Source organism: Megascapheus bottae, chromosome 18 (genome assembly GCF_031878675.1).
Source record: "Megascapheus bottae isolate mThoBot1 chromosome 18, mThoBot2.hap1, whole genome shotgun sequence".
Classification (NCBI taxonomy): Eukaryota; Metazoa; Chordata; class Mammalia; order Rodentia; family Geomyidae; genus Megascapheus; species Megascapheus bottae.
In genome coordinates, this window is record NC_143526.1 from 19,719,856 (window position 1) to 19,738,674 (window position 18,819).

Here is an 18,819-nt window from a genome sequence, read left to right on the forward strand (position 1 = left end):
GGCTAAAAGGTCACCACTGCTCTTTAGAGTTTCCAAGTCTGGGCACCATCTGGGAGCTTGTTAAAGATAAGGTTTTTTCCTTGGCTTTTTCCATACCAACTAGAACCAATTAGCAAAGTCCTAATTTTTCTGAGAAGTTTGTGTTTATATTGTGTGTGTGTGTGCACATCTGTGTATGTGTGTGTGCAGGCATATATGTGTGTGTGCTTGCATGTATGTGTGTGTGTGTGAGAGAAAGAGAGACAGAGACAGAGACAGAGATGGAGTCAGAGAGAGAGAGACAGATAAAGCGACAGAGAGAGAGAAAGTGAAAGATAAAGAAGTCAGAGAGAGATGAGAGAATTACAAGCAATTTTCTCAAAGTGTACAAGACCACTTTTGGCCAAATCCAAATAACTGTATTATTTAAATAAAATACATTATTTAAATAAAATTTAAATAAAATTAATTAAAAATACAGTATTCAAAGTAACAGTATTACGTAGCTGACTCACATGGCATGACAATCTTATAGGTGACAGAATCTGCTTGTCCTCTTGAATCTATACTTTCTTCAAGTGTAAACTAGGGAGACAGTACTAAAGGAAAACTGAATCTTTCCTTTTACTCAGAATTCAATAGGAACATGACAACCTATTCCTTAAAATAATAAAGGCTTCCTATGCTACATTTTCACTCTGAATGACATTAACGTCTTTTGAGCTTGTTTTTATTTTACCATTTCAGATTTGTGCTTTCATTCAGTCCCTTTCTTTATGGAATAAAATTCTTGAATTTTCCAACCCTCAACAGTTCAGTTGTAAAACCACAGGAGAACAGCATGAGGAAAAGGAAAATTTCCTTCAAAGATGTCTCTAGCTGCTGCTGGCTAGGTCTGGTCACCCCCTACAAACACTAACTGTGTCTTTTGACACTTGGCTTTGGAAAAAGTCCAAATGTGGCAAATGGTAGAGGTAACTATTCTGTCCCCTCCTTCCTGGAACTTCTCATGATACAGATGAAATGTAGCTGCTACTTTATTGAGAGAACAAGGAAATCAGAGTCTCTCTACCACCTTCATCCACGTATGCAAATGGAATCAGTAAACCCATTGAGAGGTTGCTGAACTGGAAATCAAAATCCTTTCATTTGGTTGGAACTCCTGAAAAGGGTCCAGACCAAGGATGCTGCACAGAAGCAGTGAAAATATAGGCTTATTGCCATTCAAAATATTTTAATAATAGTGTGTGTGTATTTGTGTGTGTGTGTGTATTTACAGCAGGCATTTGAGAGAGGAGCATTTTAAACATGTAACTATATATTTTTTTGTTTCTAAAGTTGCAAGAGACATTAAAAACACAACAATCACTCCCTCAGTTCAATTAGATTGGCCTGGAAAACAAAATTGTCCTTAGAAGAGAAGAGAAATCTGTTTATATTCCTTATAGAGCGAGCATGGGGGAAGGTCTTTCTGGCAAGGCCTTTATTTTTTATTTTGAGGACCAGGAACCTTAATCTTCAAGTTCAAAACTCATCTCCTCAGAGCTCTCCTCATCGTCATCAAAGCTTGTTCCATCCGTGAGTGCAGGGCTCTTTTGCCGGGAGTATCTCACATTCAGGAGATCACCCAGTTCATCAACGGCTTCCAACACCTGTAATGACATTCTATCAGTTGTCTTTAAACTTCCAAGTTAATGGTAAACTTCATAAAGACCATAGAGTCCTAGACTCATTTCCTTTTGTTATTGATGCCATTAGCTTTGTCATTTCTGTTTTTATTCAAGTAATTCTATTTTAGGTCTTACTTCTCATCTATATCTTATGGTGACATGATTGCTCTGCTCTACTGATCATAAACTTCGAATGATGCCCTATAATCATTTTCTTTTGACTCGGTCCCATGATAGTTTCCACATTGTTCTGTATTATCTTTTCATGACTAATTTATTCTGTCTGGTATTCTCTATTACCTTTGGACTTTTAAAAAATATTTGGTCATGGGGCTGGTGCTGTCCCTGAGCTTTTGTGCTCAGGTTAGCACTCTATTGCTTTGAACTACTTCTCTACTTCTGGTAGTTAATTGGAAGTAAATGTCTTATGAACATTCCTGCCCTGGCTAGCTTTGAACTGGGATCCTCAGATCAGCCTCCTGAGTGGGATTATAGATGTGAGCCTTCAATGTTTAGTTTCCTCCTGGAATTTGTTGTTGTTGTTTTTTGTTTTTGCTGTAGTGTTTGCACATGTTAGACATGTGTTTATAAAACTGCATCCACATTATAAGATAGTTTCACTAACCCCAGGTGCTTGAGATGGCCTAATTGTCCAATATGATTCATTTATATAACATTTCAAAATCAAGGAACAATCAAATGCTGTTTTGAAAAGGTATCTACCTTGGGTCTGGGTGATATCCTATAGATCTGTTCATGTTGGCTTTCTAACATATTCCTGAGTTGAGAAGTATTTTATTATGAAAACTCTCATGGATATGAAGCATACATGGCAGTTAATACTAAGGATACTAAGATAGCATGTAAGATTAATCTTTGCAATTCAGAATGAGTAATTAGCACAGTATTTGACAACTTAACCCTTTTTTTTTCTTTTTGGTGGTTATAGGAGTTTGAATTCAGGAACTCATACTTGATACACATGTACTCTTTCACTTGAGCCATGCTTCCAAATCTTTTTGCCTTTAGAATATTTTTCGGAGAGTGTATCACACTTTCTTGGCCCGTGCCAGCCTCTAACTTGGAACTTAATTCCTTAATTTCCCGCATGTCTGGGTTTAGAGTCATGCATTGTCACATCTCCTTTATTGGTCGAGATGAAGTCTTGCTAGCAGTTTGCCTGGGAGCTTGCCTTGAAATTGTTATCACACCAATCTACATCTCCCAGAATAGCTGGGATTACAGGCATGAGACATTGTCCCCAGCCATTTAATCTTATTATGAAACCACAGTCCTGACTCGACTCAGTTCTTCACTAAAATCATTTTTTTTTGTTTCTTTTTGAGCTCATCACATGATTGGATACTCTTGTTTCTCCAGCAGTGAGTTTCATTCGTCCTGAGCTACACAAAAGAAATACAGAGATCCCCAAAGTTTGCTCAAAATGACCAAAACAGAAAACTCTTGCCTAGGGCTGTGGGGCACTCACCTTGTCTAATATCTCTCGGGTATGTAAAGATGACAAGCAGAACCGAGCCCGAGCTTGTGTGAGTGGAGTGGCTGGAAATCCAACAACAACCACACCGATGTTTTTCTCTAACAGAAGCCTTGCAAAAGCTCTAGGGAAAAGCATAAAAAAGAAAAAGAGTTTAACTGAAAGAAAGCAGATTTAAATATCCTGCCAAAAAAATAGGATCACAGCTAATCAACTCATTATTGCTGTTATTTCCTTGCTATTATTACTTTTATTTTGCTTTTGCTGGACCTGGAGCTAGAACTCTGGGCCTGGGTTCTGGCTGTGACTGTTCAAGGCTAGTGTTCTACTATTTGATCAATATAACCCCACTCCATTTCTGGCTTTTTTGGTAGTTTTAGTGGAGATAAGAGTCTTACAGACTTTCCTGCCTGAGCTGCTTTCTAAATGCAATTCTCAGCTCTCAGCCTCTTGAGTAGCTAGGATAACAGGCATGAGCCACCAGTGCTTGACTAATCAACTTTTTTTTTTTTTACGATAGATCATTAAAGTCACTAAACTCTATCAAATTCAGTTGACAAAGAAATGAGTAGTCACTCAATGTCCCCTATTACTGAATGTGTGGCCTAATGGGCCTTGATACACTGATTAGATGTGTGCTGAGTCACTGACGTTGAGCAGGAAGTGCTGATAGATAAGTGAGGCTTAAGAGTTCTGCATTGACATAAACTTTCTCTTTTGTAGTCTTCCTAGAAATAAAAATTTAAAAATCCAACCGAGTCTAATTATGAGACAGAACATACCTTAAATACAAATCTACATGCGTAAAACTTTATACTAGGAATATTCCGGTCTTGGTGGAGGCAGAAAAAGAAATATGTGTATTTAAGAGCAACTCAAGGGCAGATGCAGCTCACAGACAGAAGTCATATAACTATAAGGCTCTTTGGTGCAAAGTAAGAAGTAAAACTTCAGAAGTTATGATTCCTTTCTTTCATCCTTCTAGCTTTTTTTTTTTTTACAAAGACTTAGCCCAATAATGATTCCAGATTATTAAACTCAAGGTCTTTAAATTGCTTATGCTGAGAACCGAGGTCAGATAAAAAAAAAAAGTATGTACTCCTAAGTGTGTCTTTTCCCCCTTTGGGCTCTGTTGGTCACTGCAGGAAACCTTAATTACTGAGTGGCTCTAGCCGTAAGTGGAGTAAATGTCTCAAATCCGTTCTTAGCATTAAGAGGTTGCTGGTGTATTATTTTAGGCTGGGAGCTGACAGACCCACAGGAACCTTTCTCTACATATAACTCAGGAAGAATTTTGGACCAGCCATTCATTTATTTGTCTGACTGTTTAGCAGTCTGCCTTTGGGTTGCTTCATGCAGAACACAAGTTATCACATGAAGCCATGGAGACTGGAAGATCTATGAAACACACAGCTCCCCAGTCCCTGGCTCAGGCAAAGGCAAGATTCACTTTGATTTCCACCAGGAAGGTTAGAAGGCGATGAATCTTTCTAGCTGAGAAAGCTTGAAAACAGGCTCTGTTCTTTTGTCTTTCTTGATCACCCTATGGAAGGTTGCCCACAGAGCTGCACAGGATGAGAGCTCCAAATTGTCTGAGAGACAAGTCAAGTGCTTTTATTGCTTGAGTACAAACCACCTGACTCATGGTCTCCGGCCAGTTTTCAGGGGCTCCCCAAACACCATTTCCACTGTCTGAAGGTTTCCCTTTGTACCAAAGGAAGCGAGTTTTGCCAAAGAATGCAGAGCAAAATACATGACTTGATTCATTAAGTGAATCTGGGGCCTCCCTGGAGCATGGCTGAGTTTAAGTTACACGACAACAGCTAGCATCTCTCAGTTAATGCGTATGATTGCACTGAACATTTCACATAATCAGCCTCTGTGTTTGTGTCACCCCCACCCCCCAAAAAAGCAAATTAGAACTGGCAGAGGCCAGATGAAACTCAACTCTGTAAAATAAAATTAATAAAAGTGTCAGCATCATCCCTCATGCAAAGTCACATCTTGGGTACTACAATCTTCTTAGCGCATGGCAAGGATCATGGAAGAAAATAGAAGCCCTGAACCACATTGTAACTTTAATATATTTCTGTTATGGTAGATAGCAGATTATACTGAACTCCACAGAGAGTTATAGGGCAGATAGTTATAACGACTTTGTCCAAAAGGATAATTGGCAGGAGACTATCTTTGCATTTTATATATGTGAAAATAGAATGAAATCACAATTTTTAATTGCATCAAAATTTATTTAGTGTGTGCCAGTATTGGGGCTTGAGTATAGGGCCTGAATTTAGGGCCTCTTAAGCTTTTTCATTCAAGGCCATTTGAGCCACAGGTTCACTTACAACTTTTTGGTGTTTAATTGCTGGTACAAGTCTCCCAGACTATGATGCATGAGCTAGCTTTGAAACACAATCCTCAGATCCCAGGTTGCTTTGTAGCCAGGATTACAAATGTGAGCCACCAGCAACTCAAGAAGAAATCATAATTTTTAATAGCATAATTTTTAAGTGTATAAATGGAAAACATGCTTCTATACTGGGAGATCGAAAGAAACAAAACACCACAGTAAACTCTGGCCAGCAACTCCTGCCAGCCAAAGATGGCGCTACCCTTTCTAAGTAACCTGCTGTTAGTTTACTCTGGTAACCCAAACAGATATTTTTTTTCTTTTTTTTCTGTCATAGTAATGTATCTTTTGAATCACCAAAGATGACATTCAGAAAGTTAAAAGCATACTCTGTGTTACTTCAATTAGATGTGGATGTTTCTCCTCTGTTTTAAAGCTGAAAAGAGCTTGAGTTTAGGAGGCAAACACCCTGCCTCCTACAACTTTTGTGAGCCTTTGAAAGTAGTTTTGACCATTATAAGTTTTAGCAACTTTGTTTATAAATTAGGGATGAATATCCAGCTTCCACTGGGTGATCACTAGGGAGAAAATGGCTTTATTTAGCATAGAATCAGGGTAAATCAATGTTAGCTTCACCTGACAATGGTAAGTTGGAAGGAACAGTCTCATACACTTCATCAGTGCCCAATGCAGGCCCCTTGGTACACTCAGTTGATGACAGGGTTTCCCTGATACTTTTCTGGGAGTTCTGTTTTGCTGTTGTTGTTTTTTAAAAAAATTAATGTCCTCAAGATTGTAATAATTATTTGGGAGAATCAAGCAACTACTGAGTACAACCTTGTTTTCAGTTGCATTGGCAACAGTGACCATTGGCAGAAAATTAGTAGTACTACTAACAATGGTCTGAACCTAGCTAAGTGCTTCATATATACTGGTAGTACTAAAAATAAGGCCTTGAATACTAAGTAGTTTTTGTAGAAGGCACTGTGCCAAAAGCTATAGGGACTTTATTCTGTTGGATCTTCCCAATAATTTTAGGAAGCTGGCATTATTATATTTCATGTTATACATGAGAAAAATGGGAACTGTGGAGGGTTGAACCACTTGTCTAAGTTTTCCTAGATAGGGACAGGCTAAATCAAAATTCTTTTTTGATACTCCACCTCTCACTGAGAAGTGAAAGGAAAAATGTATTAGCGAATTCTTGTATTGAAATGCATTTGAAATTCTGGTCTACAACTGTACAGTAGGGAGAGTATAGAAAAAAGTTACAGAGACGATCTCGGTGTGGTGGCCAATGACAATAATTGTAGCTAGTTGGAGTGTAAAGATTGGATAGGATTGGAGCTTGAGTCCAGTCTGGGTTAATATATGAGAGTCTAACTAAAAACAAAAATAAAAGCAAAACCTGAATAAAAAGAAATCTAGAAGAAAGGATTCTTTTCACCACAAAGAAATAATAAATACTTGAGAAGGCAAGTATGTTTAACTTGATTTCAACAGCATATACATATTGAGTGTATTGATATATTTTAATAGGTATATATTATATAATATGTATATATAATGTGTATATTAACTGATGTAAATAAATTTAATGATTGAAAACAAGCGTCATGTTTTACTATTCATGTAATCTCCCAGTTGGGTTAGTTCATTTTTCCAACCTGTAAAATAAACCTCTGATTCTGGGGCTGGAGGCATGGTTTAAGTGGTAGAGCACTGGCCTAACACGTGAGAGCTATGGAGTTAAACTCAAGTACTGTCCCTCTGCACCCCATACTAGTTTCTATCATCAAAATATAGCCCGTTCTTTCTTACCACCCTTACAGTATTAAGCACTACATTCCTGTACAAGTTCATTTTTAGCATCTTCTTTTGGGCTAAATGATAAGGCATGAAGTAGACATGAGCTAAATTTAGAGTATTCCTTCCAGAGTATAGTATTTGCCTAGCCTCTTTGAATAAATGTGTGCCTATGTTTTGGTGATTTCTAAATTCAGATGATAATGGGTTTTAGATTAGCTGCTACTTAGAACCAGCACTGTCATCTTCCTTTCTTCCATTACCATAGAAAAGTTAAGTGTGTGCTGTTTCTTGGTTGCTCAGCGACTTGTCTTCAAGAGCATATCCATGAACAAAGGGCCAATGGGTAGTAATAATGTACCATGGGAAACTGCTCATGTGTGTCCTTTAATTGCTTGTTACTTTGCTGTGTTGCAATTACACAAAAGCATGCTTTGAAGAACCAGTCTTTTGGGAATGTCCCACTCTTGCTGAGTTCTCAAGTTTAGGGGCCCAACTTTCCACTAGTGCTTTTCAGCTCAGCAAATATTCTGTCAACCTGCTCAGATGGTCAGATGGTCAAACGGAAAGTTCCAGCAATGGGATTCTGCTGAAGGAAGTTTACAATCGCTAGGACCAAAGAAATGTTGGGTAACTATTAGATCCTGCCATGTGATTACTCAAGGATGCCAGTACACATCTTTTTTTTTTTTTTTTTTGGTCAGTAGGGGTTGGGGTGGGGGGGCGCTGGTTGAACTCTGGGCCTGGGCACTGTCACTGAGCTCTTCAGCTCAAGTCTATTGCTCTACCACTTTGAGTCATAGTGCTACTTCTGGTTTTCTGTTGGTTAATTAGAGATAAGAGTCTCACAGACTTTCCTGCCCAGGCTGGCTTTGGACTGTGATCTTCAGATCTCAGCCTCCTGAGTTGCTAGGATTACAGGTATAAGCCATTGGTTCCCAGCCAAACAGTACACATTTTATGTTTAGAAATATTTTAGTTAAGTTCCTTCTTAAAAGAAATTAGTCTCTTAAAGGATCAAGAATGGTTCTTACTGGAAATTATATATTCTGTACCAAGAAAAGTTATTTTTCCACTTCCTAAAGTTGTTTCTATCAATTTCAGTTTCCATCGGTGGAAAACACCCCAAAAGGCTTATAGAAGAGGCATTAAAATTTCATTTTAAGAGAATGAACTCTGTATGACTATTGGCAAATTATTTTAAACTGCTCTTAGCTTCAACTTCTTTGCACTGAATATGAGAATACTTTCTTCTGAGAATGGCCGTGACAGTTCAGTGTGAGAAGTGACAGAACCTGGTTGTTCTGTCAATAATGTTAGGAGAGATGGAGTTCAGAACTTTTTATGAGAAAGAAAGGTCTGGACTCAGAAGGAGACTTGGGTCATCTTTACTTTCACTGAGTAATTTCTTTTTCTCTCAGTTTCTAGAGTTTGAGAATGGTGCCAGGGAAAGAAGTTTTCTATAAAACATATTATATGTATTTATATGTGTATATATATATATATGAAACCTAATAGATGGTTGGCAGCTGAGTTCTGAGAAGTTGTACAAATGAACTCTAAACTTGAGTTTCTGCTTTCATGCGTATAATGCAATTTCTGTATAGCAAGGTCTCATAGTGTCGAAAGCATAATCATAGTCAGGTTGCCCAGGGTTTTAGGCATAAATCTAAGAGACATCGCGCACTTACGATATTTTACTAGGCATGTAGAGGAGCACTGGGACAACAGGGGACTGGTTACTGCCATAGGTAATGAATCCCATATCCTTCAGTCTCTGTCGAAAGTATTTTGCATTGCTGTGAAGTTCCCGTAGTCTCCGCTGACCTGAAAGGAGACCACACGCAATCTGTCGATTCCCCATCGGGAAATTCAACAACAATAACAACAACAGAGTTCAGGTTAATTTGGCAAAATATTTCTTCATCTTTCAATAGGCTTGCATGGTAGCTGGGAAAGTGTGGTCCGAGGAAAAAACAATCTCCCTAGTGAACCAGTGTGGGCATTGTCCCTAAAACACATGATGTGCTAGGTATTGTAGATAACTAAAGCCGAGATTGGCTGCAAGGCCGGCGGGAGGCAAAGAGGTATCTATTATGTTTGGATACTGTGTAGGTACTGTAAACACCTGGAGGAGAAAAGAGTATCACACACACACACACACACACACACACACACACACACACACTAAATTTCTCCTCATGTAAGTCTCCAATCAAAGGACAATTTATCCCATCTGAGTCTGGCTGACACCAGGGTTGTTTTGTGAAGCATTTAGCAAGGAAAAAAAGGCATTGGCCCAAAATAAAAGAGAAAGCAATGCATGCATGTTCATTTCAAGGTTATTGGTGCTTCAAGATCAAAAGCATCTCCTCTGTCCCAAATGAGTGTCCTGGTGTCAGGGTCACACATGAGATGATAAAAGGAACAAAGAACGAGAACTCTGAGGACACTGCTCACTCTAGGCCTGCCTGTAAGTGGGTAGGAAGAGTTATGAGTCCATTCTCAAATGAGAATGAGTAGAATCGAGCATGTCTGTCCTTTTGAATTTGATATACTGTTATTGATTGCTACAGTCATGTAGTTTCTTGAAGCTGACCTCCATACTGATTGGCTAGACATTCATTCAAAAGTGACAGAGAAGCTGTTGTAGAAGTTATCCAGTGTTTTGAACATCATCACCAGGGATGTTCATAATTCTCAAAATACAAAAAGGCCTAACTTTTCTGTGAATATCTTAATTGTGTTTTCTGGTCCTCCAAAGTTGGCCCCAGACTGTGCCTTCACAAAAGGTTGAACTATAACTCTTTTCAGGAACTTTTCTCCATCAAACCATGACATTTCAGTAAAGTTCATCTCAACCTTCTTTTTTGGCTGCACAGGTAGCATGAGGCTCCTGTTTGGCTAATTAGAATACTCTTACTCTGTCTTCCTGATTATTGGTTCAAGGATGGAATGTAACCTGAGACAGACTTTCAGTTCCAACCATGGAAAAAGTAAGACAAGCAAATCCTCAAACTACATCTTTTGTCACCGTGTGACAGGAGCCTGCTTGAGAATGATGTCAGCTAAGATGAAAGCTTAGGCACAAGCCATTCAGGGTCTAGCCAGGCATAAATTAGAATGCCATTGGAACTTCTCTATTAGCAAGCTTCCTCTTCTGTTGCCTACAAGCAAATGTACTAACAGTGGACAATATGTAATAAAAGTGGACAATAATTTGTTCAGGGGCCTAAAGGACAGCAGTGATAACAAAAATGATTACAATCCATGTATATATATATATATATATACTATATATGTATAATTTCACCACTGTTATAAGTACTTGACATTTAGTATCACAACCACTTTAATAGGGAAAATACCATAATCTTATGTTACAAGTGAGAGAAATCCAGATACCTTAAGTTCATGAAGTTTCTAGGCAGCCAAGTTGAAATTCAATCAAGCAATAGTATACCATAGTGCTGTATCCCGGTAATAGATATGGCCATCTTATCTCAAAGTTAATGAAACTCTCATCTCTGTCAGCTGTTCATATCATAATTATGACATTGTTTTTCTAGTAGACAGAATTGAGAGGCTAAAGGCTGAGAAAGTCTTTAGTAGTCTGATGTTGTATGAGGTTGAGTCAATGATTAAAATATCAATGATTAAAATCTAAGGCCTGCTAAAGAAAGAACCTGGCAAGCCCCCTCCATTTTAGATATCTGTAATCAAGGAGTAAGGGTGATCAAGTAAACAAAGCCAGTCTCCACTATATTGAGTGATGGGCTCAGTCATTCTACAAATACTTCATATTTTCCTTTCAAAGCTTTATTTTGATCATCAGGTCCCAATGAATTAGACTTCTATATCATAATTGTGTTAATAATATAGAGGAATGGAGAGAAAGTTGAATAGAATAACAACCAAAGAGTGCAATACTGAGTGCTCTAATTTACATACGTGTTTGCTGTTATAACTCTTCATCAAACCCCAGTTCTCAAGGAAGATCTTTCCCCAACATTGCTAGATTCCAGCAGCTTGATTGTGATCGAGACTGTATCTAGTTTATGTACTTTCTCAGGAAAAGTAACCTCTCAATTCCACCATCCTGGCCACAGACAATGGATGGAGGATGTCCTTGACATAAGAGATATCCATTTCTACAAGGGAACTATGAAGTAGTCTGTAACAGGAACCTCAACAAAGACAAAATAAATGTAAGTTGAATCAATCAGATCCCCTTGCTAACAGAGTATGGATGTGAAAACTAACAGTTGGTAGTAATGGCAGAAATTGGAAGACAGACTGAGGCATGGGCTGGTAGAAGCTGTGGCAACATATGAAGAAGAGAGGCTGGTAGTATATGAACTAGATGGTCACAATAGGAAGAGAAAATACAGAAACCGAAAAAAGGCTTATAGTCTAGTGGGCTGATTTATATTGACCTAATAATATAAAATGAGAACTTTGATGAGCACTGTAAAGATATGCTATGTGGTGTTATAGAAGTTTACACTAGTTTATTGATTAGAAAAGAGCCAGAGAGAAGTATACCACATAGAGGAGAGAACATGATAGTGCTATTTGATGGGAGGAGAAACAAATGACTGAGAGCCAGGCAATTGTGGTTCAATATGAAACAAAATGAGGTCAGATAAAGAAGAGATGTGAGACTAAAGAGCCTATAGAGACTGAAGAATTTAGCACTAATAACTAGGATAAAGAAGGCAAATCTAAAAGGAAAACAAAACTAGAATACTGAGGGATAGAGAGAGAGAGAGAGAGAGAGAGAGAGAGAGAGAGAAGAGAGAGAGAGAGAGAGAGAGAGGAAGCGAAACAAAGAGAAAGAAACATTCAATTGCTAAATTAAATTATCAAAGGAGTTGCTCCAAAGGAGTTTCCATTTAACGAAGAAGTTTCTGAATACACTACATCTTGATCCATGACACCCCTTTCAACATTCTCATGTATCCTTCCAACCTACGCCTCCCCTTACTCTTCAAAATAAACTCTTCTGTGACAGCATGTCCTGTGGAAACATATCTCTGTATCAAGAACAGACCACCTGATGTACAAAACTAGGAATTAGGGGAGAAAAGTAGTTGCTTAAATTTAAAAATATTTATTCATACAGTGAAAGTTGGTCCTCATTAACCTAAGAATATAAAAGGAGGGGAACAAGAAAGAGAAGAGACTGTGGTAAAAATGTGTTACGAAGGTGACTGAAAATGAGGCAGAGATACATATCCTAGCCACCAAAATGTATTCCATATGGCTTGTACCCCATGTGCTTGGCTCTTTATGTTGATCATTAACTGTACGATGAACAGATGACTTCATCAGACTGGGCCTGTTGATTTCTAAATGTTCTCCCTTAAAGACTAGAAGGATTTCCTGGCCTGGAAGTGCACAATTGACTTAAATTGCTTTTCCCAGTGGCATTATCTTTGCACTTGCAAACATAATGACTCATCTATCATTGGACTTCCCAGCTACTTAATTGGCCCCGTCTGTCCCCTCTGCCTTGATCAACCCAGGTAACCGGGTCATCAGCAATTGTCATCACTTCCCCACTTCTAGATCCTTTGGTAACTTGGCCAAACAGATGGTAACACCAGTTCTAGGATTATCTGACTTATAAGGACTGAATGGTTTATTCTTGCCTTGTCTTTCCTATCTTTGAAACAGTTATTAGCACAGCACGGTGAACAAGCCATTATAATACACTTTGCGGTCTCCATGTCTTCTCATATAGGTCTCTATAAATGTTGGCCAAGATACAGTTCCTTTCAATTATTCTATTGCTCCCTCCTCAAAATTGGAAACATTTGTATTCTCACAAAGGGCCTGGGGGCAGAGGGGAATTTGTTCATATAAAACACTACTCATCTAGACAGGATGTGGGTGATTTTATTAATTACATTGTACATTGAGATCCTTGCTGGAAGACTGCTTTGTAAAAGCAGTAAAAATGTTCGTGTTTTTGTTGTGATGTTTTTGCAGAGGTGTGTCCACAGGGGGTCTGGAAGCTGGTGACTAAGAATACTGGGCATGACAGAGAAATCCCTTATGAAATGCTAAATGTCTCTATTCAAGCTGATTTTTCTTCCCACAGGGAAGCTCTCTACTAACAGAATTAAGTGAGTGCCATGGTTTCTTATGTAAGCTTCTGGAGATTTGCAAAGTGCTTCTTCTGCCAAATTCTGGATTGAGTGTTGAGTTGAGGAGTAGACTTGAAGAATGGAGGGATGGGTAAGAGGGTATAGTCTTTGCCTACTGTGAGGCTCTGAGTTCAAAACACAGTGTGCACACACACACACACAGAAAGAGAGAAAGAGAGAGAGAGAGAGAGAGAGAGAGAGAGAGAGAGAGAGAGAGAGAGAGAGAGAGAGAGAGAGAGAGAGGGAGGGAGGGAGGGAGGGAGGGAGGGAGGGAGAGAGAGAGAGAGAGAGGGAGAGAGAGAGAGAGAGAGAGAGAGAGAGGGAGAGAGAGAGAGATTTGGAGCTAAGTGGGCTACCATTGTTATCTCTCATATGACAATTAGGAGAAATAAAGAAATTAATGTAGAGAAGGGTGCTCAGCTTTGTTGCTGGCATCTTAGAAAGACTCAAGAAATCTTTCCATCTTCTTTTCAGTGGGTCATAGCTTTCAGGACCTTCAAATATGGTCTCTGAATCAACTACAGAAGCTGGCAGAATCCCATGTGCAGGCTTCCTTCCAGACCAATTGAAATGGGGATCTCTGGGAATGTGACTGGGCATGAACTTCTGCTTTCATGACACATAAGCCAGCAGAGTGGAGAATGTCAGAAATTGCCATCATTTTCATCATCTCTAAGAGCTATGCATGCTCTTAGGCGGTACCTGATCCTATTCTGTCTGAGCTGCATGCCTTGGTTGGATATGGAAAACAAAGACTGGACCACTATGAACTCTTATTTGGTGTGATCGCCTGAGTGTTTGGGCTCTCCGAGAGTATATTTTATAGGGGTGATCTGTCCTCCTACCTCTCTCTAAGACCTACCTGCTCCAAAGAGCTCGTTCAAGTGGAGATCAATAACATGATCTCTCCCTCATGACTTTCATGAGGGTAGATAGAAAGGGAGATTAACCCACCAGGCCTGGGCCTGCACACGACCTGCTTGTCACCTGCTGTTCCCTCTGTTCAGATTTCTAGCCTGCCAGGCTTGAGAGATGGGCTAGGTTAACAGAGGCCATGGATACTTTAACCTTCCCTCCAATGCTGTTAAAACAAAAACAGCTGGGGCAGAGGAAGGAAAACAAATAAAACACAAAGCATCTTACTACAAAGCATTGCAGTCCCCTAATAAAAACAATGGTCTGTTGGCGTTTCCAAAAATATGTTTGGGACAACTCAGTCTCCCAGAGGGCCAGAAGAAATTATGAATAGTGAAAAGTACCAGAATGATGCTCCTTAAAGAAAGAAAATTTCTTCCCCATGAAAGGATTGGTACGCAAAAAAGAAAAAAGGAGAGGGGGGGGGGAAGAAACACATTTCCCTCTGTAAGATTGAGGAAGAAAAGAGAGATGTGATAGGTTTGTGGACCAAAACAGTGCCACTCTCACTTTCAAACAGAAGAAGCATGTATTTGCCCAGATGCCAAGGGGTAACTTATTATTTCCTAAGCTTAAATGTAGACATACTAAAACGCATATTGCTCATTCTTTTCTTAAAGTATTTACCATACTGCCACTGTCAAAATACAGGCTGCACAATTTCAAACACATTCCTAGGCAGTGTTACATTGAAAAAAAGTGAGGTCCTTGTCACTGAAGATGGAAAATATCTTCCCATGAAACATTTTCTGAAAAATATTAACCCAGGGAAAAGAAACTGATATTCAAGAATGCCCACAGGGCTATAAGAATGCCTCTTCCTCCCTTCTCTTCCTGTCCTGTTCCCCTGACTGCTCCCCACTGGCACAGCCATGGATGGGAGATGATTGGGAAAAACCTGTCAGTAAAGTTTTGATGTGGCAACAGGAACCCAGCGTCTGTTATTTTAAGCACTGGACACCAGACAAGACATTTTGTTTCCAACACACTCAGGGGCAGAAAGATCTCAGTGAAGATCAAGAGGCTGCAGAGTGGCAAGAACCATAAGAATCACATTAGCAGTGATGAGCTTCCCAGTGGGGTGGAGACAACAGTGTTTGGAGTGGTTTGCTGAGAGCTGTACACATTTTTATCAGGCACGGAGGCTGTCCCTTTTGATGTTGGGATTCCAAGGTTACAGCAGATTTTATAGTCATATGCACATGTGCCAAGGGCTATCTGGGCTGTTGTGGAATGCACCCAGGAGCAAGCAGGCTTGGATGTAGGGTTGACCAGCTGCCTGCATGGCCTGATTTCGAGGACTCTGAAGACATTCTAGTCTTTAGCTGTTGTGGTGTTCTGGACCCCTTAACAGGCTTGGAAACCAGGAAGGTATCACCCAGATTATTTGGACATTGGCTGGGCTTATTAGATAATCAAAGTCTGTTCTTCGTAAAAATGAAGAGTATCATTCACTAAGGTGCATGGATCCCATGATTCATGGATATATATACATATATATGCATACGAATATGTATATATATCCATATCCACATACATACTACACACATAAAACTTCTCACATTGCATATGGAAGACTGGTCAATTATGGTCAATTACTTAGGTCAGTTACTTATGGTGGAAGAAAAGTGTATTTTGAGTAATATAAATTGGGAAATAAGTGCATTAAGAAAGGTGCAGACATTTCCATTGTACTGTCTCACAACTACCAATGGAATGAATGATACAATTTAATGCTCATTGTTTTTAAATGGATGAGTGTTGACAAGTCACTATGACATTTTAAACAAAGGAAGTAATGAGGCTCTGGGAATCCTTGTAAGTCAATGGTTTTTCTTTTGGTCCTGGGATTTAAAAACTCAGGGCCTGCCAGGTGTTCTACCACTTGAACCATGCCATCCAGTCTATTTTGCTTTAGGTTATTTTTTTCAGCCAGGATCACTTGCATTTTGACTGGGGCTCATACTGTGTTCCTCTTACTTAGATGTCCCTTATAGTTGAGAGAGCAGATTCATACTACTACATTCAAGTACTTGGTTGAAATGGGATTTCCTTAATTTGTTTCTCAGGTTGGCTTTGAACTACAATACCATTGTCTTTATTTCATCAGTAGCTGGGATTATAAATATGAACCATTAGGCCAGAACTTAAATCAGTGATACTTAGGCAGATGGGCACAGTGAAGCCTATTGAAATTTAAAATTTTTACTTTGCAGAGAGTCTGTTCTAGAGAGTTTGAGATTGACTCTCTCTCTCTCTCTCTCTCTCTCTCTCTCTCTCTCTCTCTCTCTCTCTCTCTCTGTGTGTGTGTGTGTGTGTGTGTGTGTGTGTGTGTGTTTGTCTTGGGGCTTGAACTCAGGGTATGAGCATTGTCCTTGAGCCTTTTTGCTTCAAGTCACTTTTCTACCACTTGAGTTTCAGTTCCACTTCTCGCTTTTGGTGGGAAATTGGAAAAAAGAGTCTCATGGACTTTCCTGACCTGGCTTTGAACCATGATCTTGCCTCCTGAGCTCAAAGTCACAAAGTATACTGAGTTCATCAATTCACTAAAATGTAATTAACTGTAACAGTTGCAGTAGAGAACAATTAAAATTTTTTGTGACCTAATAAGAGAAGTCCATTTACCCTTTTTCTTTCTTTTCTTCTTTTTTTTTTTTGCCAGTCCTGGGCCTTGAACTCAGGGCCTGAGCACTGTCCTTGGGCTTTCTCAAGGCTAGAGCTCTACCACTTGAGCCACAGCATGATTTCTGGTTTTTTCTGTGTATATGTGGTACTGAGAAATTGAACCTGGGTTTTCCCCCCTTCCCTATCAAATTTCAAATAATCAAATACAAATAAATTCAATATATCAGATAACAAAGTGAGATTCTGTAACAAGGGACAGCAAAGGAGATGAGAGATAACATAGTACATTAAGGACCAAGACGGGGGGTGGGGGGGTAGGGAGGGTAATGGGTACCAAGACATGTGAAAGGGTATCAATGTATGTGAATTAATGCACCTTCTATCTGGCAAATATCATGTAACCCTTTTATTAATTACAATACAAAATATAATAAAAAAAAAGAAATTGAACCTGGGTCTTCATGCATGCTAGACAAGCACTCTACCACTAGGCCAAACTCCCGGCCCCCCATTTTCTTATGAAGATGAGCAACTTACTGTCTTCAAACTTCATTTTATTAATCTAATAAGTAGAAGTGACAGCAATAATGGCTCCACATATTTCTCAGGACTTTGGGGAAGGATGATCAATTCAACATCTGTTTATTTAGGGCCTGATGCATGCAAGTGACTGCTCTATTTACTGGAGAACTAAAGAAAGAAAGTACTATTTTCAAGAGGCTGATAAACTAGAAAACCTTATGTAATTATAACAGAATGTTGAAAGTCAAATGCCTCATGAAATAAGTGCTCTGGGAAATTGGAGCAGAGACAGAAGTTCATGTCTTTTGCATGTATTTTCAGTGGAAGTTCCAGGTGGTTGAATGATCACTTGCCTAGCATGTTGGAGCTACAGCCTTGGAAAGGATGAAGAGAATTGGACCAGTGGGATCCATAAGTGCCACTCTGAGTGAAACTTTTGGGTGAGTAATGGAGAAAGAGAGTAGTACATTCTGATGGGTTGTAGAAAGATAAAAGCTTATAAGCTATAATGTGTGGATTCAGATAAGAGAAAGCTGGAGATGGGAATAAAAGCTAGACAGCCAGAGGGGTGGCAATATTCTAAGTGGCCAAGGAGATGTCAATAATTGTCTGAGGCAAAGGACAGGTCCGGGATTAAGGAAACATGTTAATGGAGTTCCTTTGAAGGCTACTAAGATGCTGGAAGACTGGAGGTGCTCACCAGGAAGCTTTATTGGGGGTGGCCATCTACATAAATAAAACCTTGGGATTCCAAAGTGTTCGCTAGGAAGTGGTATACTGAAGATGCTCTGCCCACACCCCCATCTACGCACTTTGGCACTTACAACAACAGTATCACAGCCAGAGGTTAAAAGATTGGTTCAAAATCAAGTATATCTTAATAAATCTTCCTGGAACTTGGCAGGAAATAATGACAATAATAATAATATCCATTTCATACTATTATATACCTACTCCATTAAGAAAATGTGTTTTATGCAATGGACTTCCATTCACATTTCAAGTGAAAAGATGACATGGCTCCCAAATATTAAAATCATTCATGTGGACTCAAACCTGATGACTTGATTTGGATTTGCTATCTAAGGCTGGCCCCAGAGTTCATGCCATTGTGCCTATCCAGCTACCCTTGGGTAGTGCCAGGGACATGCCCAAATATATTTCCATTTCCCAGAATTGAGTGTTCATCCAAACACCTTTCATCTTCCATGCTCAAGCTGATGCAGATTATCACAGGGCATTCTAACCATGTGAATGACTTCTATTTTACAAAATGCTAAAAACTCTGGAGACATTTATCAG

General features: G+C 39.2%; 1 protein-coding gene across 1 annotated transcript in view; it reads right to left on the minus strand.

The window, feature by feature from the left end:
* Positions 1-497: 497 nt before the first annotated feature.
* Positions 498-18,819, minus strand: part of Sptlc3 (serine palmitoyltransferase long chain base subunit 3) — a 98,400-nt gene continuing 80,078 nt past the window's right edge. The window contains exons 11-13 of the mRNA XM_090352785.1: positions 8,995-9,130; positions 3,139-3,268; positions 498-1,631 (exon numbers count right to left, since the gene is read on the minus strand). Of these exons, the coding sequence (XP_090208911.1) occupies positions 1,491-1,631; positions 3,139-3,268; positions 8,995-9,130 (407 nt within the window). The 3' untranslated portion in view covers positions 498-1,490. The remainder of the gene's footprint in view (positions 1,632-3,138; positions 3,269-8,994; positions 9,131-18,819) is intronic.